The sequence below is a fragment of the Scophthalmus maximus genome, chromosome 18 (assembly GCF_022379125.1).
Source record: "Scophthalmus maximus strain ysfricsl-2021 chromosome 18, ASM2237912v1, whole genome shotgun sequence".
In the NCBI taxonomy this organism is placed as follows: Eukaryota; Metazoa; Chordata; class Actinopteri; order Pleuronectiformes; family Scophthalmidae; genus Scophthalmus; species Scophthalmus maximus.
The window spans coordinates 18,517,661-18,542,861 of NC_061532.1; the positions used below are offsets into that span (position 1 = coordinate 18,517,661).

The 25,201-nt window shown below is 45.9% G+C and overlaps 1 protein-coding gene and 1 long non-coding RNA gene across 2 annotated transcripts; both read right to left on the reverse strand.

Annotated features, from left to right (window-relative positions):
- Positions 1–483: 483 nt before the first annotated feature.
- LOC124849608 lies at positions 484–5,068 on the reverse strand. Its single transcript, XR_007030115.1, has 2 exons — positions 3,185–5,068; positions 484–3,018 (listed from the first exon to the last, which is right to left on the reverse strand). It is a non-coding gene; the product is annotated as an uncharacterized LOC124849608 (long non-coding RNA).
- Positions 5,069–5,623: 555 nt separating this feature from the next.
- Positions 5,624–23,972, reverse strand: clvs2 (clavesin 2). Its single transcript, XM_035618352.2, has 5 exons — positions 22,549–23,972; positions 20,482–20,656; positions 8,582–8,692; positions 8,130–8,362; positions 5,624–6,194 (listed from the first exon to the last, which is right to left on the reverse strand). Exons 1-5 carry the CDS (start codon positions 22,935–22,937, stop codon positions 6,101–6,103), a joined length of 1,002 nt encoding a protein of 333 aa, XP_035474245.1. The 5' UTR covers positions 22,938–23,972; the 3' UTR covers positions 5,624–6,100.
- Positions 23,973–25,201: the final 1,229 nt, after the last annotated feature.

The window sequence follows — 25,201 nt, forward strand, 5'->3', positions numbered from 1 at the left end:
AAATCTCAAAACACAACACGACTACTTCCCGGTCACTGATTGAATTTACTTTGTTGCTTTTTTCCCCCCAAATTTACTCTGATAAAACGTTCCCTCTCAGTTCAGACACTGGCTCCTGACTTTTGTAACAACAGGGGATTTTTGTTTTCTATTAATAAAATGTCGAATTTTGGTTGTGATATCTTTTTTTTCAATTTGATTTTAATGCCTGGCAACAAGATTTATTTCCGTTTCAAAAGTTTACAAGAAACCGTTTTACTCATGGAACAGATATAACAATAACATCACTAAGCATTTAGTGCAGCGTCTTTCCACTTGTGTATTGTGCTCATGTCGCGTTTCGTCTCTTGTCATTTTTCTTCCGTATGATTTGTTTGCTTCGCTCTGAGGAGACGTACCTCGGACTTGACGGTTGATCCCGACACCGGCGGTGTGACATCGGCCTCTGCAGTTTTAAAGAAAGAAAGAAACTTCAAGCAGAGGAATGTGACCAGTGACAGACTCTACGTGGGTCCATGTTTATTGTTGCCCGTTTTACATAATGCATGTCGGCAAATTTGTCTTTGAGGACAGTTACACATTGAACACCTGCTAACTGAACAGTTGTCTTGCTCCTATGATACTGTAATACTGGCTTTTCCAAAGTGACGTCACAAATTTGAGTTTCCAGTTTGGGTTTTCCCTACAGCTCCTACTGCCACTATACAATCAGAGAACAGTGATATGAAAATCAATCAATAGATATATATATATATATATATTTATACCACAACTGAAAGATATGAATTCACTTTCTGAGAACGATCAATCATTTAAAAAAAAAATAATCATTCAGTGTCCGAATTTTTTTTGAAGCACAAACATTAATATTAATGATCAGAAACAATACATTAGAGGTTTAATGGAACATGTGGCTTTGGCTGAGATATATATATATATAAAAAAAGCAATAATAGTCAAAGTCAGAATGAAAATTAATCAAATCAAAATGAATCTTCTTAATCTGAACTTCCACTATAAGATAAAACATTGTAAAGATTGAAGTACAACAGCTGATGGAGAGATTGATTCCCACTTGATGCAGAGAAAGTAATATGCAAATTATATTTGTTTATGTTGGGAAGTATTTTTCAGGGCCGGCGTTTCTTTTTTTAAATCTCCTCACGTTTGGAACTAAACTTAACCAGACATTCAGGTCGACTTCTCAAATGTCAAATGTTATGAAGCAGATGAACGTGAACAACACATGTATCCGTTTCTTTTAAATGACAGCAATGTCCTCGCGTCTACAATCTGCCAAACTGTCATTTCAATTTCCACATTCATCTTGTAAGTTCAAAACTGAAATTTAAACTTAGGAAAACATGGAATCTTTTCTTCTTTAAATCACAAAATACCCTGTGAACGACAACTGGCCCCTGGTGAATGACTGTAGTTGTTAACGTGCCAGGATCAAGTCAAAATGAATAAAGTGAATATCATTAAAAAAAAAAAATGAAAAAGAAAATCAGATTTTTTTTAAATACTGAATTTGAACCAGGTCCTGGAGGGAAAAGAAAAAAAGTCTACTTTTCATTTGTCACGATATGACATTATGATAAAAAATGGTTAAATTAAAGAAAAAATCTTCCAGGGCGTGTTTCAAAATGTGAAATTGATCTTCTGTCCACTGGTCGGTTAAGTTAAGAGTCTGAAAAGTCTGGTCAACAACACTTTGGGATCAAAGTCAGGAGGAATTAAAGACGTGACGACGGCACAGAAATAACATTCAAAATGCTGAATTAAATCAAAACCTCATATTTCCGTTTACAGTTCATACAACACATGGAGCGATCGGCCCCCCTCCTCAGCAACTTTAATAAAATACTGACCCCAAAGAAAAACGTGCGCGGTGAAGCACAAAGCATCACCGCACAAAGTATATCTGCAATTCAATTTTAAAAAATCTGCACCAGTGTGTTTAACAACGAAACCCCCCCCCAAAAAGAGCAGCCTCTGAAACCAAACTCTTAATAATCCTTAAAAAATAATCCTGCACATTATTCACACACAGAGAGATTGAGTTTTGCGATATTCAAGCTGTACACAGATGTTTTTAATACATGTAAACTTCATATCCTAACAACTGGAAGCGTCTACAGTGGCTGCGAGTGTGTGTGAGTGTGTGTGAGTGTGTGTGAGTTTCCCTGTTTGTGGTGATGATGTGTGTTTTGCTCTACACTTCCACAGCTCTTTACGCGATGTGTTCCTCCAACAGATATTTTCGTTGACGCACAGAAACTGCATGTTAAACACACGACGGACGCGGCTGTTTCTGGTTTCACCTTCGACAGACATTTCTACATTTCGCTGAAGCGTCGACATGTACAAGGAGCCTTCTGATGCGGAAGTAAAAACAATGTCCGAGCAAAAGCAAAGCAATTTTTTTCTGCTCCTTCATTCGGTGTCTGGCACGAAAAAAAGCCAGATGTGGAACACACACACACACACACTGAACACCTGCGTGTGGCGTAAACCGTACTGCTGAACTGGACCTTTTTGTCATTGTCACCCTAACCTAAGCGGGGAATGTGCAAAAAGCAGGGGTAAGTCCAAGGGGTAGGACCAAGGGGTAGGACCAAGGGGTAGAGCCAAGGGGTAGAGTCAAGGGGTAGGACCAAGGGGTAGAGCCAAGGGGTAGAGCCAAGGGGTAGGACCAAGGGGTAGAGCCAAGGGGTAGGACCAAGGGGTAGGACCAAGGGGTAGGCCCAAGGGGTAGGACCAAGGGGTAGGACCAAGGGGTAGGCCCAAGGGGTAGGACCAAGGGGTAGGACCAAGGGGTAGGCCCAAGGTGTAGGACCAAGGAGTAGGCCCAAGGTGTAGGACCAAGGGGTAGGCCCAAGGTGTAGGACCAAGGGGTAGGACCAAGGGGTAGGACCAAGGGGTAGAGCCAAGGGGTAGGGCCAAGTGAGGGGAAATGGGATTCACCCTTTAACCTATCCCTACCCCAACCCTAACCCTGTGCACAGGATGGGGAACCTAACCCAACCCCAACCCCAACACTGTGCATAGGATGGGGAACCTATCCCTACCCCAACCCTGAGCACAGGATGGGGAATCTATCCCTACCCCAACCCCAACACTGTGCACAGGATGGGGAACCTATCCCTACCCCAACCCTAACCCTGTGCACAGGATGGAGAACCTATCCCTACCCCAACCCCAACACTGTGCACAGGATGGGGAACCTATCCCTACCCCAACCCCGAGCACAGGATGGGGAACCTAACCTTACCACAACCCTAACCCTGTGCACAGGATGGGGAACCTATCCCTACCCCAACCCCCGACACTGTGCACAGGATGGGGAACCCATCCCTACCACAACCCCAACCCTGTTCACCAGGAACCATTAAAAAGTCAGACATAGATTAACTAACCCTGTGTTGAGAATTGAGTCCACCAGCGGCAGTGACAACACTGGACCGGAACACGAAGGACCCAGTGTTTTTTACTGAAAAGTTCCAAGTCGTAAATCTTTCCACCGCTGTTCCCGTACACTGCAGGTTTTGACGAGAGCAGCGTCGGTAACTGAGGGCGTTGAATCAGGAGCAACTGGACTTCTTGAGGAATGACATCTTCTTTCAAGAAATAACAGCCAAGTCCAGTTGCTCCTGATTCAACACCCTCGTGGACGACTCCAGACCTGGAGGAATGAGAACCTCCACAGTCGTCGTATCTAAATCCACCCTGGTGAGGGTTTTGGCGAAGTGAGAATTTTAAATAAAGTTACGAGGCGATTTTTTCCGGAATATTCTGTCTGTTTTCAGACGCTCTGATTTCCAAACCGCAGTGCAACCGGACAGATCATCGAAACACCACAGAGTCTGTTCGAAGTCGACCGCGCGCAGGGTCGCGCCTCGGAGCTGCTGTAAGCGAGGTTGACGCGTCGTGTGCGCCGGGGTGACCGTTTAACATTCCAGCCGTCTGCTCCGGTTGCGGCCGGCCGCCTCACGCCTCACGCCTCACGCCTCACGCCTCACGCCTCACGCCCCACGCCTCACGCCTCACGCCGCCGGCCTCCTGCCCGCCGGCCTCCTGCCCTCCGGCCTCCCTGCGGTCCGCTCGGCCGTCTGTTTGCCAGCGCCGGCCCGAGTCTCCCCCTCGCCCGTCTGCCTCCCCGGCGTCCGCCTGTCGCGCCTCGCAACACAAACCCGCGCGGCGGACCGCGTGGTCGACTCTGGGAGGAACATGAGCGGAGTCAAACACCGTCGGCCACTTTCACGCGAAGGATATGTTTTGGGGATTGAAAGCATCAGCGAGTGGCGCAGAAACAAGTGGCTCCGTATCCGTAGCTTGTCTGGCTGCTGAATTTAAACCGAACTCTGACCGTAGTTTTAATAAAACACTGTACTTTGACTATGTAATGTAAAACCTTTGGAATAAAACGTAATAAATCCTTTGATAAGTGCTGAAACAAAGGCCCAGGTGAGGTTTGCACTGCATGTCACTTACTGCTCACTTCAACATGGCCTCGGCTCCATCGTTCAAAAAAAAGTTAACTAATGAAGTTATCGATCTGCGGGTCTGGTGTGTTCACTCGCTGACCGGAGGCACGGACATTTTAAACGTGACCCGAAGTTACGTTGTTAATTCTGCGTTCGCGGCGAGTGCTTTTTTAAAAATCCTCGTTAAAAATCATCAAATCAATACGTTTCATTTTCAACTGCATAACAACAATAATCTAAATAACTGCTAAAGAAAGTGCACTGCAGCCCGGAATGAGGCAAAAATTCATTATATCTCATAGGGATTGTGTTCGGAAATAATGTACATGTGATTTTTAAAGGTTTAATACATGCAAAAAGACGACAAATAAATATCACTAAAGTCCTTCACTGCCCTAATACTTAAGATCTTAATAATACTGACGTACGTAAATCAACTCTGCTCAGAGCGAATACTTCAGGAGAGAAAGATTAATTATTGCTGAAAATATGAGAAATTCATCACACCAGTAACGGAACGAGGTGATATATATATATATATATATATATATATATATATATATATATATATATATATATGTATGTATATATATATATATATACGCTTGCCCTTTTTTCTTCTTTTCTTCCTGCTTTTATAAAATAAAATCTAGCCGTATTTATTCGGTTTCGACATCAAGAGTTTGAAAAAATATCTTTTGGTCATCGTCAGCCAAAGAGCCCGCGGCTTTTGAATTCTTTTTAACCCCGATGAGGGAACAAACGCTTCGCTCGTGTGGGAAAAAAATGGCCAAAAGGAAGGAGAGAAAAAAAAGCAGATGACTCTCATGTGGAGCCAACTCTTAACTGTAAAGGGGTGTTTGCTTCTACAAGAGATAACTGGAGTGAGGCCGGTGGCTCGGACGTTATCCTCCAGGGGACGGAGGCCAACATCCCCCCCCCCCCCCCCCCCCCCCCCGTTATCGCCCGTCCGTCTGCCGGCTCGGGGCCAGGAGGTCGAACCCACTCGGCGTCCTGAGCCGTGCTCTCCGCGCCCGTACGACGCGTTTATCTTCAATCGCTGTACAAAGAAGGAAAAAAACAGAAAAAAGAAAATGGCAGCTTGGGAATCGAAGCCCCGAGCCCCCCCCCCTTCACTTCGAAGTATGATTCCCACTTTTTCCCCACGTCCTCAGTTTACTATACAACTGCAGGAAACACGTGTTCTCGCGCGTTTGTGCCCCCCCCCCGCGCGCTGCGTCCCGAGAGGGGTCGGATTTGCTTAAAGACGTTAATTTAACAGTTGTTTTTTGGGTATTGGCACTTGACAAATAACTAAAATAAATAAATATATATATAGAACACCATCCGTAGCTCTTGGGGGTCAGAGGTTAGTCCGTCGTCCCCGTCTCTGGCCACCGCCGTCTGCTTCGTACCGGCTCATTTCCAAATCACGAGAGTTCGTGAGAAACAAGAATCCTGCCGCAGCGACGACAGCAGCAGCACTCTCTCTGGAGGAAGGTGTGTGTGTGTGTGTGTGTGTGTGTGTGTGTGTGTGTGTGTGTGTGTGTGTGCGTGTGTGTGTGTGTCGCCAACAGCGTGTGCGCAGGTTAGTCTGTCAGAGTATTCGTCGTTCAGTCCAGCGACAGCAGCGGCTGCATGTTGTCTTCGCCGCTCTTGACCTTGTCCGGTCGTTTCAGGACGCCGGGCTCCACCACCGACTGGGACCTGCAGGGGGGGACGCAGAGCAGAAGACGGTTGGCGTTGGCGCGACCGGGCTTTCATCGCGTCAAAGAGGCTCCTTCAAACGCGGCGGACGAAATTCGTCCCCCCGTTCCCGCTCCACAAAAGGATCTACCGGGTGGATCTGTCTCGGGTCGCCATGCGACCAAGCTACTTGAAGGCGAGTTGAGCGAGTCCTCCGGAGGATGTGGCCCCCGGCATTGGGACGCATGAATTTCAATCCCATCCCATTGCCACAGGCGTCGGGTCTGTGTCCGTATGTCCAGTTCTTCATTGTGTTATCATCAAAATACCTTATTTCGTGAGCTGTAAAGTTCAGTTCATTCAGCATTTTGTGTCGTATCTGATCATTCTGAAGCCTATTTCAGACCAGGGCCTATTTTTCAGGAAGATACTGTAGTAAACAATAGAAGTAGTTAAGCTACAGTGACACTATCTAACACAAACTGCTCGGGGTAAAATAGCCTAACACATTAGGCTAACATTCATATTTTACTAAATATTATGTTACATTGTATTTGTAAAATATTGTTTCATAAATCGGCAAAATAATATTTCAAGTATGATGCTTTACATTACATTCATTAGATTTTTTACTACTAAAAATGTTAATGAGTCAACATCCATAGATTAACCCCATGGATAAAAAATTGCACTTCCATACACTGGTTTTAACAATATTCTAATATCTTAAGATAAAACACACATAAAAACTAACAGGATCATAACGTGACTTGTTGTTTTGTTTTGATCCCCTGATGTTATTGTCAGATAGTTAATAAGTGATTCACGATGTACTGTGGAGTGTCAGAGCCGTGCCGCCCCGCGGCGACAGGCTGTTGTCTCGGCTCACACCGTTGAGTCAGTCGGTCGTGAGGATTCACTGTCACGGTGGATCACAGGCAGCACGGAGGCCCAGAGGGTTCGAATGGGCGGGAACGACACTGCACAGCATGTCAAACACACTCGGGGCAGCATCCGGCCGAAGACACAACGAGAGTCGCGTCTCCGTCGGGACCCTGAATCTGACAGTTACAGTACGTGGCCTCAGACAGTTACCCATCTGACAATATGAGATTTTAAAGGCCAGTGTCTGATTATATGATGGTTATATATTTCTTCAAACAGACAGTTGTTGGGTTTTTAATGTGCTCAAACTTTAATGTGTGATGTTTAGAGACAAAATGATGAATGCAATACAAGAGCAAAAATAATTCAAATTGAAGTAACATAATAATAATAATAATAATAATATGTACTATGTCAAATAATATATTGAGCGGACAACAAACTGTTTAGTTTGGCCTGTCATATAGAATTTTATTCTTCACTGTCTATTATTTATTAAGAATTTGACCATTATTAATCTCCTCTGTTTCTTCAATCTATACTTTATACTTTTTTCAATTTATATGTTAATTTACTCAGCTATTTATACCTATATACTGTATTTATATTTTATTTAATCATTCTTGTATTCTATCATTTTAGATTTTTACCTGACTCAGGCCCAAAGCAGGGCATGAGTAGACTTTTATAAAGAAATATTAAAACATTAACATATCATCAGGTGAAAACAGTTACGCCGTGTTATTGCTCTGCAGTTTGGCAAATTATGGTAATGAGGGGGAGGTATGAGATAAGATCTACACACGAGCCCCATTATCGTCTCATTTGTTTTCTCTAGTTATGTAAAGATAAGATAATATTAATATATTATATTATGATACACTAATAAACAATGTGGGAATGCTGTCTGGGTTTTGACATGTGCAAACTTAAACCCTTTAACACATTTGCATCTATAAAAAAAGGTATTTTTTAGTTTAATTTATCAATTTTTCATGCACTTCCTTTTTTCTGTGACTAGAAAGTCGCTGGTAAGCTGCTTTCCTTCCATGAGTTCACGGTTGAGGTTACCTCTTCATGGTTTTGGGGGACAGGTTTTTCTCCAGGTCTCTCTCCAGGTCCTGCACCGACAGGGTGTACGACTCCGGACAGTAGTCGGTCTCCTCGTCGTAGGCGTGGTCCAGCAGCGTCCGCGCCCACGTGCCCATGTCGTACGGCGGCATCATGCCGCCGAGCTCCGACGGCAGGATCTCGGGGTGGATCAGCTGGTGGAGGCTGTTCAGGTTGTTGCCGTGCATGAAGATCTGCCCGGGGAAACGCGGAGACGCACAGGGAGACGGGTTAGACTGAGATTCAGATTCAGTCTGTGAATAATAATGAGCACAAAGGCTCAAAAGCTTCTTGTCAATCCATCGTAAATCCATGAAAGCCAAAGATGATATCCTTAGTTACAAAAGGCTCTTACTTTAATGTAAATCCTTCAAACTGGTCTTATAATAGGAAAATTGTGATTATAACCGTACCCTCTTCCTGGTCTTGTCTTTGAGGAAGGGTCGGATGACGGTGTACAGGGCGTGGATGTACCACGGCTGGTTCACAAAGTGGATGCCTCCGAATCTGGCAGGAAAACTGTCCTGTTGGAAAACGGAAAGACACAACAGGTAAAATGGAGGCAACTACGGATAATCTCATGCCAGTTTATTAAAAAAACTCATATCTATTGAGAACCTGAAGTAGCTTAGCTTCAAGAAATTTGGAATTTTGCCTGTTTGTCAGACCTCCAGCCTGAAAAAGCATTGTACAGTGGCTGTTAAAAACATGCATCCAAACAGATAAAGATTTTGGGAGATATTGTTCTGCGAAGTTCAATGGCTTAAATGTCTTTTCTATCATTAGATTTTTTGTGCGAATTGAAATATCAAATATTCAGCATACACCAATTAGTTATTTCAACCCAAACTATGATCTCTCTGCAGTCTAAACCGTAGCATTGTCAGATCATAACACATTATTTCACAGTTATTTGTAATAGTTTTGGAAGGTATAACAAAAAAAACATCTGGTCATCAGATACAAAAACACACACACTTATGAACAACAATTAAAAAACTGCAAATTGTGTTGTTGATTTTGGAGGATTTATTGGGTAATAAAAATTTACAAAAAAAATTAATCCCTTGAAAAAAAGAGTAAAGAATGTCTCTTAAAAATTAAGATTTCTGACATCTCAACGACAAGAAAAAAATATTTTGTAGGGAAATGTAATTGCGACTGAATGACATTTTCTACTAACATAGTGTAATAAAGATCTAAATCTTCATCTGCTGTAAATGGAACATCACCTCTGTGAGTTTCCCGTTTCCCTTTTCATCAGGTTAGTTTTGCAAATGGGCTCTAATCTCGTCGTCCACAGGAAACGGTTCCGTCTATTTTTGGGCCTCGCAAAGACGCCTGCGAGGAAATGAGTCCTGGTTCCTGCAGGTTAGCGAGTGAGGGTCTGCCTCCGAGAGCGATGGACACAATTATCGCAATCCCACTCGCCTTAGTGCGTCATTATTTGGCCTGTGAGCTGGTGAGATTGTATTCTGATGAAAATGGCTCGGGGCAGACGTCAGTGTAAAAATCTGTCGGAGGCGGAGACGGTATGAGTCTCTGAGGTCCGTCCAGGTTTGTAACTTAGGGGTCTGATCGATATGACTCATCGATGCCTCGCTCGCGGCAAACTTATAGGTGTCAGGGAAAGATACAGTATCTGTACCACGTATACATTCAAATTTGGTGGTTTTTAATTCACCGTCCCAAGCTGACGATTCCCATTGATTCTGGTGACCCCCCGACCTTTCGCTTGAGTCCGTAATCGACCTTTACCGATACGGGGCCTCAAGAACATAAATCCTCCCTGATCCTATGAGCAACAAAATCAGGACCCAAATATCCCATGTGTGTGCAAAAAGAAAGAAATATTCCACACTTGTGTTTCAGCCACGTTTCTTTTCCATCTCACACACACGTGACGGAACCGGCTTTAGGTTTTGATCAATACAGCTACAGTCTATTCTGGATGAATTACAGCACGTCGTAAAAACAAAGAAACACGTCGAGCGCACGAAGGCACAGATGAAAGCGCAGGTACTTTCCCTTTCAGCGCCAGTTCTCTTCGTGCACTAAATACTGGTTTTCAAAGGAATTTATGGAGACGGCCTATTTACAGAATTTAATTTCAACGCTATTTTTCGTCAATATTTTACTCCTCCAAGGATTTGAACCCGACTGATGGTGACAGGTCCCTGGACCCTGGACAGGTCGCCGGGCGATTTGCTATCTTAAAAGGAAAGTATATATTCTTAGCATATAATATTGAAGCAAAGTGTGGTCTCGTGATGGAGAGACGGCCTGCGTCAGATCCCTCCGGACCCGTCTGACTCCGACCCTCTGGCCCTCCGGCCTCCGACAGACCGACACTCTCACTTTGATGGAAGGGAACCTGCTGTATTATACATGACACGAGCTGCGGGGGCTTCCTGCCGCTCCGCAGGGACCGGTGGTGTCTGGGGAAGAGGAGGAGGAGATACGAACGTGCTCGAATACAATACAGTGAGAATAAACTCCGGGGTTCAGGAGATCGAAGAGGCAATGAAAGATGGAGGGAGAGCAGGAGAGAGCTCGCTTTAGAAGTCTGAAGTCTGTTTCCGGTTCGCTATTACAATGCAGATGTTCCCCCCCCCCCCCCGGGTGACTCTGACGAGAGGAGCAACTAACGATTCAGAATGAGAGAGATGACGACACATTCTGAGGTGCGTCCTCAAAAACGCGATTTTGGAAAAGTTTTATCAAACCAACATCATGTGGCGACAATGTGACAAATGTGTCGGCACCGAATCTGACGGAACTCGCGTCGGTGCCACTTTCCCAACAAACTGCGACAAACCACGTCAGCCCTTTTATCCTCTGATGTTCGACGTCTGCGAGGGGGCGAAATGTCGGTTCCCAACAAACAGGCGAAGCCGGTGAGGGGGGGGGGTGATTTATTTTGGGATTCTCGCTGCGGGTCACCGCTGACTGACTGAGGTTGCGTTCGGTTCAGTTACGGCAAAAGGTCGACGAGAATCAAAGGTGACATGGCGACAGGGACGGAAGGGAAAAGACAGAGTCCGTCATCGGCACCATCCGGACGGCGACGCCAGACATTAAAAGACCGTTTAGTCACGAGATGCATTTAGTTGGAATGTCCTTTAAACCCTGTCGCCTCATCCTCTCCCTCCCCTCTGCTGTGTTCTCCTCTTCAAAGCTTCAGTAGGAGAAAGATTTTCCTCTCCGTTCTGTATTAAATCCTTCTCAGTAGATTGTTATCTGGCAGCTTTGGCCTCAGGTACGGAGGTTAAAACCCCCCGGCTGCAGCGGAGACCCCTGCGGCGTGAACGCAGAGGAAACTTTCACAGTCTGAGAGGTTTTTATCAGTTTTTTTGTTGCCCGGCAAAGAAATGGAAGCTACGCAACTGTAAAGGTAGAGGTGAATACGTAACAGCTGAGGTTGATGCATCTTTCAAAAACAGGTCAGGTCGAGAGGAGGAACCGGAGTGCGACGCGCAGCAGGTGGCTCGGAGGTTAATTCATATTTACATGTCGGGTCGGGACCAGAGTCGCCATGACGACAGACTGCCACGCGTACGGTCCATAGTCAGCCGCCGTTATGAGCCAACAACAACATGAACACCTGTCATTTACACACGTACTGTAAACCTGAGGCTGGCGACGAATCACAGTCAACCGTCTTAAATGATTCATGTAAATACTGTAAGAGGATTACAGGAACGGAGCCGCAAATGAGTGTTTCTCCTTTGCACATATAGGAGACAAAAAATCCTTCTGGAGGGTAAAGTCATTCCAGGTAAGAATGCATCAGCGGGAGGGAAGACGACGACGAAGAAGAGGAAGAGGAGGGACGTTGGATGTAATGACCTTCCCTCCAGGCGTTCCTGAGACACACATCTCACCGACGGATGGAAGCACGCTGTCCCATCCTGTTCGAGCAGCAGACGTCACAACATCTGACGCGCGTCGTCCACCGCCGCTCTGTGTTTGCGTTCCGACTTTCCTGCTCATACATCTTCTCCCCGTGCCTCCTCGGCCTTTGAGCAGCTCGTCTCCCCCGGCGCCTGTCACGTCACATCCACGCGAGGATGAGCAGACGTGCCCTCGGGGGGAGAAAAAGGACAAGACCACGACATCCGATCGAGTGCTTTTTCTTTTCAGGACGTGAGAGTGTAGCCCGGAGTGACAACATTGTTCTGCTGCGGACTTGTTCCTTTGACGGAGGCCGCCGCTAAGTGGAAACGTCCCCATCACGTTGAACTTGAAGAAAAAAAATGGGGGGGGGGGGGGGGATCTCCACAATGACTATGAAAACGCTGCTTCTCTTCATCTCTGCTCGTCAAATATTTCATCCAACGCTCCGACTCACGAAATCAACCGTAGACCCTTGGACTCGACTTCCACCTCTTACTCCTCTGAAGCCTTTTATCAAATCCGTTTGCTCTTTATTATTAAAAGAATGCACCTTAAAGGGGCAGTAAGCGATTCTAAGGCAAAACACCTTTTATAATAATCTGTGAATATGTCCTCGCTGTAAACATCACGCGTCGACACCTTAAGAGACGTGCTAGCGGGTACCGCTGCAACTTGGTTTTGGATATTAGCTTGTGTTGTTAACTCACGATGTTAGCTTGTGTTGTTAGCTCGTGATGTTAGCTTGTGTTGTTAGTTTGTGTTGTTAGCTCGTGATGTTAGCTTGTAATGTTAGCTCGTGATGTTAGCTCGTGTTGTTAGCTTGTGATGTTAGTTTGTGTTGTTAGCTTGTGATGTTAGCTCTTGATGCTAGCTTGTGATGTTAGCTCGTGATGTTAGCTCGTGGTGTTAGCATGTGATGTTAGATCGTGGTGTTAGCTTTTGATGTTAGCTGGTGATGTTAGCTCGTAATGTTAGCTTGTGTTGCTAGCTTGTGATGTTAGCTTATCTTGTTAGCTCATGATATTAGCTTGTGTTGCTAGCTCGTGATGTTAGCTTATGTTGCTAGCTCGTGATGTTAGCTTGTGTTGTTAGCTCATGATGTTAGCTTCTGTTGTTAGCTCGTGATGTTAGCGATAAGGTTGCTGCCTCCCAGGCTGTTGTGACATATCTTGGTCACATATTGCACAAATGTTTATACATTTTTTATAATCTATATCTTTCATTTCTATTACGTAGCTTTCACTTACATTCTGCTTTTGTACTCACGGTTCTTGTCTCTTATTTTTGCTTATCCTTCCCCCTCACTTTCTACTCCTAGATTCATTATGAGGCAACAAAAAAAAGCTTGCAAAAATTAATTTTAATGCGTGGCAATAAATCTGATTGTGATTATGACACTTTCACGACTCTCCGACAAGAGACCAGGATGCAGACGCGAGGCCGACACAGAGAGGCCTGCATGTCAGGAAGGAACGATCTCGTTCTTTAATTTGATTCTGTGTCCATTTTCTGCAACAGCATTGTGCAATGCACAGTGACTTTTTGGACATCATCCGGACCATTATGCTATCAATAATACATCACAGGTTTATTATACATTCACAGTATTTTTTGTGGCGCGCTCATCGCCCCATCGAGCATCTGGGAAGACGACGGAGGACAGAGATGGAGACCAAGTGTTTCTGTCTCCACACAAACGGGAGACGACGAAACAAAAGGCAGCCCCGTCTGGAGGAGAGGGCAGGCCGAGATAACGGCGGCAGTCCGACGTGTTGCCGTGGCAACGTGGCAAAGGGTGGGATGTAAGCAGGAGGGAGCCGGGGGAAGGAGGAGGAGGAGGAGGACGAAAGAGGAGGGAGGAGGGGGGAGGTAAGACGAAGCACATTGTGTCATCTGGCGACTGGCTGCTGGTTGAACAAGATGTTGCTTCGCCGAGGTCCAAAAGTAACGAGAGAGAGAAGAGAGCGATTTTTTGTTGTTGTTGTCGTTATTTCTATGACTAACTGTGTGAACCATGTTTCCATAGAAACTACAGATTTCTGGCGGTTACAGTTTTTCTCCGTCATTACTGGATGTTTTGGGGGTTTTTTCGACAGAAACTAACAATCATCCGAGTGCGGTTTGACTGAACATCACGCAAACTGCAGTGTCAGAACAATGACGGACTGAACTGACTGACGGAGCGGAGGGGGAGGGGGGGTTAAAGAGAGAGGGGGAGGGTAAAGAAAACAAAAAAGAAAAGATGTGGGGGCAGAGAGGACAGAGGGGGAAGAGGATGAGGAGGGTGAAACCAGAGGACGATGCCTGAAATGAATATGATATAGATGATGTATTAATCTGTGCTGAATCATTTGCAGTTTTAAAAGAAGAGTCCCGTTCGGATGCGTTCAGGGTTTTATGGGATTTATGGCACTTTGATTTATCACTTGGCCACGTACAGTATTTTTATCTCCCTTTGGCCAGACAGCGAATCGGATCAAAATCCTTTTTATTTTTATTTTATAGTCCTTGCAAATCAGGCTCGGCCCTCCAACAGGTCCCCAGGGTGGTGATGCTGTTTTGGTAACTGATCAAAATGAGAGAATAGGAAAAACAAATTGAACTTCTGATATCAGTTCTTCTTGAATGCTCCTCGGGCACATTTACAATCTAGAAGTTAGACCTCAGTTTGACCTCCGGGTGAACCACGGTGTGCTCACGTGCAGTAATCATAGCAAGCGATGCCTTACACTGATAACTGACGCTGTTTTAGGACGGCGCAGTTCACAGAGAGCAGCCACTCGGTTCGGTTTTTAATTATTCAAACAGAGGCCGAAGCTCATTATCCTCCTGTTTGCCTGAAAGCGACACAGGAATAGTGTTGTCGCAGTTTATCGGCATCGTAAATACTGTGGCGGTTTGATTGTGGTTGAGCAAGACACAAACCCCTGGATTGCCTCTGACGGCTCTTCCGACAGTGAATGCGCGATATTATGCAAGAGTTGTATGAAATGTGACCTGCACTGTAACAACAAGAAAAGTAGCAATATAAATACAGTTCATCTACCATTCACCACATGGTTGACTTTACTACAAGTGTGTGAACGCAACATTCAGAGGTTTGGCCATTTAGCAAATAACCAAAAACTGTTTAACGGACAAAATCCCAGATCCAGACCAGAATCGAATCTAATTCCTGGGTCAAGGTCGGTCCGTCGCTAAATGTGAGCCAGATCCTGCAGACAGACAGACAGACAGACAGACAGACAGGCAGGCAGACAGACAGACAGACAGACAGACAGACAGACAGACAGGCAGGCAGGCAGACAGACAGACAGGCAGGCAGGCAGGCAGGCAGACAGACAGACAGGCAGGCAGGCAGGCAGGCAGACAGATAGACAGACGACCTGCTCTGGCTGCAGGTTGCTCACATGAGGCTGCGGTCGGTGAAGCGTCGACAGCTCGTTCATTACTGCGAGTGGCGGTTGGCTGATCTGCGGTCAGACGGTGGTCGGGCTGTGACGGATCACCGTTAAAGAGGTGATTCGTATCCGAGGGGCGGAGGACGTCGACGCGGACACTGGAGGTCGCTCGATGACCCGCCGCCCGGCGTTACCAAACCAGCTCGTACACGTTCGCAGTCGTGAAGACGATTTAAAACATAATCTACGAGCGTGAAACGAATCACGAAGAAAAGGCCCATTCCTGTGAATGTGGACAAAATCTGTCTACATCTTGACCAGTATAAAATAAACCAGATTGTCAAACTTTTTAAACAAGAACAACCCAAAAATAAGGTTCTTGGAGCCTTAATCCCCCTGTAACAGTGTAATCCTGCAGGATTACGACCGGATGATGCGGTTTGAATCCTCGTCGCACAACATGGCCTCGCCGTCTCACCTCCTTGTGTTTCTCGAGGCTCTTTGATCTAATCTCTTTTTTATAAAGAGCATAAAATGAAACATTATACGTGGAAGCTGATGTGGTGCTTTTCACGCAGCTGGGAACACGGAGCGCTGCGATCAGAGGAATTAGCAAACAAACGCCAGACAACATACTCGGATTGAATTTTTTGTTTCAGATTTGTCTGTTCAAATAAGAAGATTCGATCATTGTTCCTTTTCACCCACATATATAGTAATGCTGCCTTCATGTGTTATCGGAATTATGGTAAATGCGAGTTGCCGATTTGGAAATATCACATGAACGCCCCCTGAAGTCGTAACTACGCGCACCAGCAGGGATCTGGACGAACGGTCTCGCTTCTGCTGCGATCTGTGCGACACACTGTGCTACAAATCTGGATCCCAAGGCGTGTGGCCTACATGCTATTTGTATTTGCTCGAAACAGAGTGAATCTCACAATGAAAGGCTGTTTCGTTTCAGTAGCACTGACATGAAGGAGGAGGAGGAGGAGAAAAGACAATGAAAAGAAAAGCAAGGAGGTAAAAACCAGAAAAGGCAAAGACCTTTGCCAGAGTTTTGAGGTTGGTATGAAAAAACTGAATACTGTCCATGATCGTAGGAGGATGGTTTCATTTGCAGCGTAGTTGCAATCGACATTTGTCGGTGCACGTCGGCATCAGATTAATCCAGCACTGACACATCTTTGGAGACAAAAAGACGAACAGCAGCGGTTGATGTAAAGTTGCTGATGCACACGAGGGATGTGTTCAGCGTAAATCAGCTGTCAAAACCACATCCAAGCGACCGCGTACGACGGCCCTGCAGATGAAGCGTCTGACTTTTAAATCTGTGTGTGTATTCTATACCTTCCTCACATACTGTACACGGTATGAAACGTAAACAGATTATCGACAGATTATTCTCTTTTGAGGGGTCGCAACCGGGCTGGAACTTATCCCAGATGGACGACGCGTCGGCCGCCAAAAGTGAAGTGAAGGCATCTGGATCGCCCCCTGGTGGCGGGCTGCAATAAAGGATATAAACTCCGCCTCCTCCATGTTAGCAGATGGGCCAAATACGCGTCAAATACATTTTTCCCAAATTTGTTTTCTAACATTTTAGGTAGTTCCCCATCACACTGATATACGTTCACGTTTTCATGTGTTCAATCAGTTTGGTTTTAGTTAGTTACATGATGTGAAACGTCTTGATTGACAGCTGAGGGACCTGCGACTTCCCTCCACGAATCAGACTCTGGCTCCAAAATGACGTCACCGGGGGAAGATGGCAGCGCCGGCTATCCGCAGTATTTCAGCTTCATTTTTTGCACAGCGGGAGGAAGAGGAGCCACGTCGTCCCAACTAAAGTCTGTGGTCGTACGCTATGGAACAATGTGGGATTCATTGAGGAATCTGTTGTCATCAATGAAAGAGAAGATCATTGCCACCATTAATCCGATTTTCACATCTTCGCATCCTGAGGACATTATAACACTGAACCGCTTCATCCCTGATGATTCCAGTAACTAGTTTTGTGCATTTTATTTGCGGGAATTAAATCAAATCAAATCAAATCACCCCTGTTGATGCATCGTTCCTTTTTCCCTCTTTTACTGCACCAAATGCTCGTGAGCAGTTTTCACAGCTGGGAATGACTCAGGGCTTTGGGCTAATAGCCTCCCATCAATAATTCAGCCTCTAATCTGTGTCTGGAGAAGTGTCACAAACGCGTTATATACGGACCCGTCGCAATGATGCACTATAGCTCGAGTCATTCCCTGGGCCTGAAAGAGGGAGGAACACCTCAACCCTGCTGACTGAGCAGAAAACTGATGTCTACAGAAAGTGGAGGAGGTGGGAAAAAGTTTTCGAGCCTGTATAAAAATAATTGAATTGAAATGTTGCTGGTGTTCAAGCAGAGAGAAATTATTTCAGAGTGAAAAATTCTTTTGCACACACTTAGTTACATCTGTTCTTTCATTACATTTGTAGAGTTACTCCATGTAGTTTCTCTCACACAGCTACAAGACAAATGTTTCATTACCTCCTCCAAAGAGTTGTTTATTAGGCAAAAACTACAGAACCGACTTCTATGAACTGTTGTGAAAGGGGTGATGCATGACCCAAGGAAGAACCCGTCAAAGTTTGGATGCTCGCAGCTCCGTTGACCGGTGGAGGAATGTGCTCAACAAGATGGCCAGCGGCAACATCAGCGAGATTCTGCCGTAAAACTTTCTCCAACTGCAAACGCTAACCGTCTGCTGACACACCTGCCGTCCTCTCGTGGATGCTAACTGCTAAATGCTAACGTTAACCGTCTGCTGACACACCTGCCGTCCTCTCGTGGATGCTAACTGCTAAATGCTAACGTTAACCATCTGCTGACACACCTGCCGTCCTCTCGTGGATGCCAACTGCTAAATGCTTATGCTAATTGTCTGCTGACACACCTGCCGTCCTCTCGTGGATGCTAACTGCTCATGCTAACGTTAAGCGCCTGCCGACACACCTGCCGTCCTCTCGTGGATGCTAACTGCTCATGCTAATGCTAACTGTCTGCTGACACACCTGTCGTCCTCTCGTGATTCGCTGCCTCTGCTGCACTGGAAGTTTCCGGTTTCTTTGCCTCACATTTGCATATTTGACAGCGATTGGTTTTCTGCATTTGTGATGTACCGAATCTAGCTTGAACAGGATTCTTTTTTGAATTTCAAATTGCAGAGAAGTGAAACAGAAATCTCCTCCTCCAGGAGAGGAATGTGAAAACACCAGATACAAGTCGCTGTAGTCGATGTCCGACATGTTAGAGGACAGAGACAGAAGGAAAACACTTTTTCAAGAAAGGGCGTTAGCCTTGACGTAGGTACACTACGCACCCTCAGTTATATCTGAATTAAATCAATATCAAAAACATATAGGAGGGTGAATTCAATGACGGCTGAAAGATGGCGGCTCCGACAGTTTGTCGTTTGTCACAAGCTCTTCAGCTAATCTCTTCACACCACGCCGCTTCTTACTCAACACTTCCCCCTCTGGAAACTCTTCCCTTCAGCGTTCGCTTTTGACTAATGGAGCTCAACGCAAATCGGCAGATGATTCACTCGGAGGGTGAGAAAGCAATAGCGACACGCTGACACACACACACACACCAGCAGTCGAGACATCTTCTCTCGGGGTGGTGTTACCAGAGGACAGCTGTGAGCCCTTCCCTCCCTCTGTAATCATTTCCATTGCGATGTTCCGAGGTGTCCCGATGAGCCGAGAGGGCCGTCGCGTGCTCGCGCCATGAAACATCCAGAAAAACACGAATACCAAAACCCAATGAGCACTGACACGCTTCCCTCATTACTCTCGTTTCCTGTGCGCCAGGCGAGATAAACCGGAATACCGACTCTAGCAAGAAGTGAACGAAACCAAACTGACAGGCGTGAAAAATCACTTCTCTCCCCTTCTTCTTCTTTTTGCACCACCCGCTTGCCAAACGACGATTGGGGAAGAAAGAAGAAAAACAGCCAACAGAGCAGTGTCTGTGTAATCATAATGGAAATGCCATCATTTCCCTTCTGCCGGTCTCTCAACGAGCCCACAGCTTTGACGCGCTGCTCGACCGAGTTCTAACATTCTCGTCTGCAGGGAAGAGGACGATGGGAAGGAAGCTGGAGGTTTGTTCAGAAAGTGGAGAAACTAGGAATTGAGGGTCGAGCAAGGCGGAAGATTTTGTTTTTTGACTGACAGCAAACACACAATGCCTTTGTTGGGGGGACGCTGCCTGCAGAGTTTTAGATGTTGGGATAAATTGTCTCTGTACAGTGTATATTTTTTATATACACGCTAATATATATCCTGCGGTCTTCAAATGACCACATAAGTCGCAATACGCTGCCGCTGCCGACAGCTCATTAACCCAAAAATATTTAAAACCAATTTTTTTGAAAGTTTTTGTATTGCATTGCAATTATTCAGCCCCAGTGTGTAATTTTTGTTATTTTCTGGCGTCTGGTGATAAGGTTGCAAAGGACAACCAACTGAGCACCCGAAAGGGGACACTTTATGGTGGCGCACCGCTGATTTCCGCAACAACCGTGCTCAACACGACGTAGAAACATGGAGACTCACACGGAGGTGGGGTCCACCTCATGGAGCTATATTTAACTTATATGAACACGTAGTTATGGACAATATATTCAATTTCTGTGAATAAGTTCTTCTAAATATTACACACTGTAGCTTTAAAATTAACTGATCAATTATTGTAACTGACAAGCATGTAGTGAGGTGTCCGTCTACTACATACTAACTCGTAGTTATTTCTCTTCCACCATTAAGTCCTGATACTGAACCTAAATACCAAAACAAGTTGTTTGGCAGTGCCCTCACTTGCAGGTTCTCTGGTCGACGTCGGGCAACTAAAAACCCAATAAAGGCCGTAGTCGTGGCTACGAAACACATCAACCCACAGTCTCCAGCATCAGATCCAGATACCGAGACACCGACGGACCGCGGCGACGCCAACAAAGCGCCGAGCGCCTCACCTGCAGCCCCTCGATGGCCAGCCGCAGCATGCTGGGGGTGAGTTTGGACGCCTGCTTGAAGGTGAAGTTGCTCCAGTCGATGATGAGGATGAAGCCGTTGACCTGCAGCTCCGGGTCCTCGATCATGGATTCCAGCGACAGCAGGATGGCCCGCAGGATGTCCACGAACGTGTACCTGGGGGAAAATGAAGACGTCAAATCGTTTTCACTTCGTCGAGGCGCGAGTAGTTCTTCAGTGTGCGGTTTGTAAAACCAGGGGACACGTGTGAAAGTCCACGGCCTGAGGCAAAGTCTTGAAGTTGCTGGTTTTTGTCTCACCGACACTCCAAGACCAAAAACAAATATAGACAAATGAAAGTATTGAACGACGTGATGGATAAAGAATGCATTGATCATGAAAAAATGGTTCTGTTCCATGGACCAACTCTTCAGTTCAGCTCTATAAACAACATTATTGGTTTTTCTTGGTACTTTTCAAAGTTTGAAATTGAGTTTTGGTCAGTTCGACGAATGTTTGTCAGAAGAAATTCACCCGTTGACTCCAATCAAGTGGTTCGTTGTTGAATTAATAAGGAGAAAGTCTTTGACTTGCGATCAGGTCACGCGGCCTGCAACATGGAGTAAAATCAAAGAAACTGTAAGTTGCACGAGAACACAAACGAGACGCTCTGCGTAGAAGTGAAGTAAGGGAAAAGTTCAAAACTGTATTTCCACATTCGTCATTAAATCGCACTCATGTGCCTTTAAATGAAAGTTATTATACACAACGTACATTTAATAAGATACTAAATACTTTAATGTACCTCTCGCTGTTTCCTGTCTTTACATCCATATGCAGGTCTCCACATATCAACAAAAAAAAACGTGGGATTCAAAAGAACCTGAACTGGAATTTTGAACCGATCTCCTATTTTCAACCACCTGTAAATAGTCTGGTGCTTGGTGCATAGACATTTCTAATTCATGACCTACTTCTACATTATATTGGGCAAAGACTAACTCATTTAATGATTTTAATATGCCCCATATTTACATCTTTATCTTTGTGTCCGATACAAACTTCTGAACTCGCACACAAAAGCAAAGTTATGAAGATGATTTGGGATGCAACGGAGTACTCTCACTCAAATTCATTTTCATTCACTGCAATTTGTTTTTGAATAACTTTGAATAGAACTTTGAATATTACTGGTAGTCATTCGTAGTGTGTCCGTTGGACGGCAGTGATTAATAACCATGTGTTCATATCAGCAACATGATGAGCAACAGTTTGCAGTTCATATCAACCGGAGGTCAAGTTTAACGCGAGGCGTTTGAGCTGATCCCCAAAACATGACTACATATTAACTATAGGGACAAGAACTGACTTTTCTCAAACCTGAGCTTGTTCTGCTGTGAATCTGGAGAATAATAACTCATCATAAGTGGGAAAACTGTGACGAGGAGGTTCTGAGGTCAAAACGTTGGAGAACAACATCATGAACTAAACAGACCCGAGAACTTAACGCTTCTGTCGGTGGATTCTCTTATAAATGATCGTGAGCGATATGACCAAAAGTATGTGGACACCCGTTTTATCCAACCGTGTACTTTTGCTGTTTTTTTCGTGAAAAAATATGTTGTGCTTTGAACTTTGTGTAAAGGCCCTTTAACTGTTTCAACAACACAAATAAATAAATCCCTAAAAATGCTTTTAATATCATATTTGTTTCACTTTTATCACTATTACTTCTGCATATTTGTACATATAACATGAATTGCATATCTTTCTATAATGAAAGAGACATTCCTCCTCTTTTGAACTTTCTAAGTTTTCCTCTTTTCCTCCAACTGTACACAGGATAGCTCAACAACAACAAAAAAATCTACCTGTGTCTGTATACTTTTGGCCATGTAGTGTGTTCTATTCCATTTGGGCAAAAGCAGAAGGATGAGTCGGTGTCACTGGAGTTTGACCTCGTGGACTCGTGGCTCCATATAAACCACATCAGATAAACCTGAAGCCTACGGCCCCATCACCCCCATCACCCCCATCACCCTCCTCCCTCTCCTCCGCCTCTGTATCACCTGCTCTGGTCCCAGTTGGCCGCGAACAGCACCAGGATCCTCCGGCCGTATCGGTCCAGGTTGGAGAGCACGCCGGGGAAGCCGTCCTTCAGCGCCTGCTTGATGCCCGGGTCCGTGGCCTTCAGGTTCTTGAACATGTCCAGGTTCTGCTGCCGGTACTCGAAGTACTGCGCCAGCAGGCGGAACGCCTCGAAGTGGTTGAACTTGCGCGCGCGCAGGAAGCGCAGGATGAACGCGTCGTCCGTGCGCAGGAAGCCGATGTCCGGCCGCGTGATGATCATGTCCCGCACCTCCTGGATGTCCTGGTGCAGCGTCTCCGGGTTCTCCTTCAGCTCCACCTTGGCCTTCTCCAGCGTCTCCGCAGACAGGCCGGCCTGTAAGTGAGTCATCGCTCGCAACAGCTGTCCCTCCGCGCGGGGAGGAGGAGGAGGAGGAGGAGGAGGAGGACCCCACCGCACCGAAACAACACAATCAACCCTTTCCTCCAGCAACAGGGGAGTGTGTGTGTGTGTGTGTGTGTGTTAGATTATTTCTCCCTCAGACGAGGCCCTGCTGCCCTGTAGACGTAATCCACCCTGAACTGGCACAGATGCCGCTGCCGCTCTGGTGAATTACCAGCATATGGGCCAAACTCACTCTTTTACGCACGGACGCATTTCACTTCCACGCTCCCTCGCAGCAATTCAACTTTGTCCTATAATTCTTTTGCTTGTCTTGCCGCCGTGTGTATATGTCGTGAATCCAGGTGCCGAAGGGGCTTCAGGCGGCGGTACATCCAACCTGCTGCTGGTCCGGGCGGCCTGAGCTCGGGGCCGACGCGCAGCCGCTCGCCTCCATCATGTCAAAAGAGAAAAAAAAAAAACAACCTCTCGTCCTCTCGATTTCTTCTGTGGCACAATGAGGACGACAGCATCACCGTCTCCCCCCGGCGTCGCTCGCGGCGGCCAGGCAATGCGGCACACGACCCTGCAGCACCTGCTATATCATCATCATCATCATCATCCTCCTCCGCCTCCTCCTTCACAACGTATCTCCATCCGCCGACTGACTGGTGCTGATGCTGCTGATGCTGCCGGTGCCGCCGTCGGTCGAGTCAGATGTGGCCGCTCGAGTCCGCGCGTCTACATCCCCCGTTCTAATCGTCACTGCTGCACGTCGTCACCATCGTCCACATCTGGCTGTGACGTTTTTGAAATGCCCCAACATTTAAAGAAAAGAAAATGGAATATCCAGCAGCACAGGTGTCCTGCCGCCAGGTTTTTTTGTTCTCCCCCCTTCTGCCTCCCGGTTTCTGGGTTTGGTTTTTTTTTTTGTTGTTTGGAGAAGGGTGGGGTGCGCGGGCTTTAGGGTGGAGGGGGGAGGAGGAGGAGGAGGAGGAGGATTACCGTCTCCGCTCCTCCCGCTGCTGCTGCTGCTGCTGCCGTCTGTTCACTGGGGGAAAGAGTGACTGACAACCAGGGAGAGAGTCTGCGCTCCGGTCGGTGTGTGGACGCCAGCGGCGGCGATGGGGGGAGGGTGGGGAGGAGGGGGGTGGAGTGTGAGATGAAAAGGCAACAGATATATATATATACACATATTTCAAAAAGAGGGGGGGAGGTAGAGAGGCAGGAAAGATGGAGGGATGGAGAGTGGCTTTAAAGTGAAAGGGTGGGGGGGGGGGCAATGGATGGAGGGATGGATGGAGGAGGAGGGAGGAGGTGAGGAGGCAAAAACAGTGAAGGGGTGAAGTCAGGGTGGAGCCGGTGATTCGGGCCTCATGTGCTTCAGCTGGATTTATCATTTTAGAAGATCATTTTCACTTTTTTCTTTTTTTTTTCTTTACAGTTTCTAAACTTCTGGGTGCGTTGGCCCCTGCAGCTCCAGGCCGACGTTGTTTTCCGCTCACCTCTGCAACGATGTCAAGTCAAGTAGCCGCGTTGAAATGACTTGGTTTAGTGATTTAGTTCTAACTCTCTTCTCTCTCCTTTTTAATCTGAAGTGCACATTTGTGAATGAATTGGTTGGTTGGGGGGGGGTTGTGGACTTTAGGGGGCCCCACGACAGCTGCACGCTCCTGCCTCCGGGTGAGTTCTGTCAATGGACACTAGATATATGCAAAGATAAAGTGATCACACAGCTACAATGGAGGGAGGGTGTGTGTGGGTGTGTAGACGAATGGATTGATATTGGGGGGTGGGGGAGCGGGTGAGTGGGCTGCATTATAATCTCTGTTGTATATTTGGCACACAACGCTGAGTGGTGGGATTCTGTATGTGACACGACCTTTTTCCATCTTTTGTTGTATTGTGTGAAATATAATCTTGATCATTTCCTTATAAAAAAATCATATGTGTCGTTTAAAAAAAGAAAACATAATCAAAAAGAGAAATGGAAAAGTAATCTGCAAACAAAAACACCGTTCAGTCAGAGTGAATGAAATGCAACTGGCGTTTGGAATCTTAAGGAAAAAAAAAAGGTTGAGTGAGATATTTTAATTTCTGTACAACTAAGTTAAGTCACAGGACAAAGGCTAAAATATCTTGATCACACACACACACACACACACACACACACACACACATTTTGCATTGTCCAAATACCTCGGGAATACTTCAATAAAAACATGAAGACAATAATATTCCCTAATGCATGACACTTCATCTAAACACGGCAA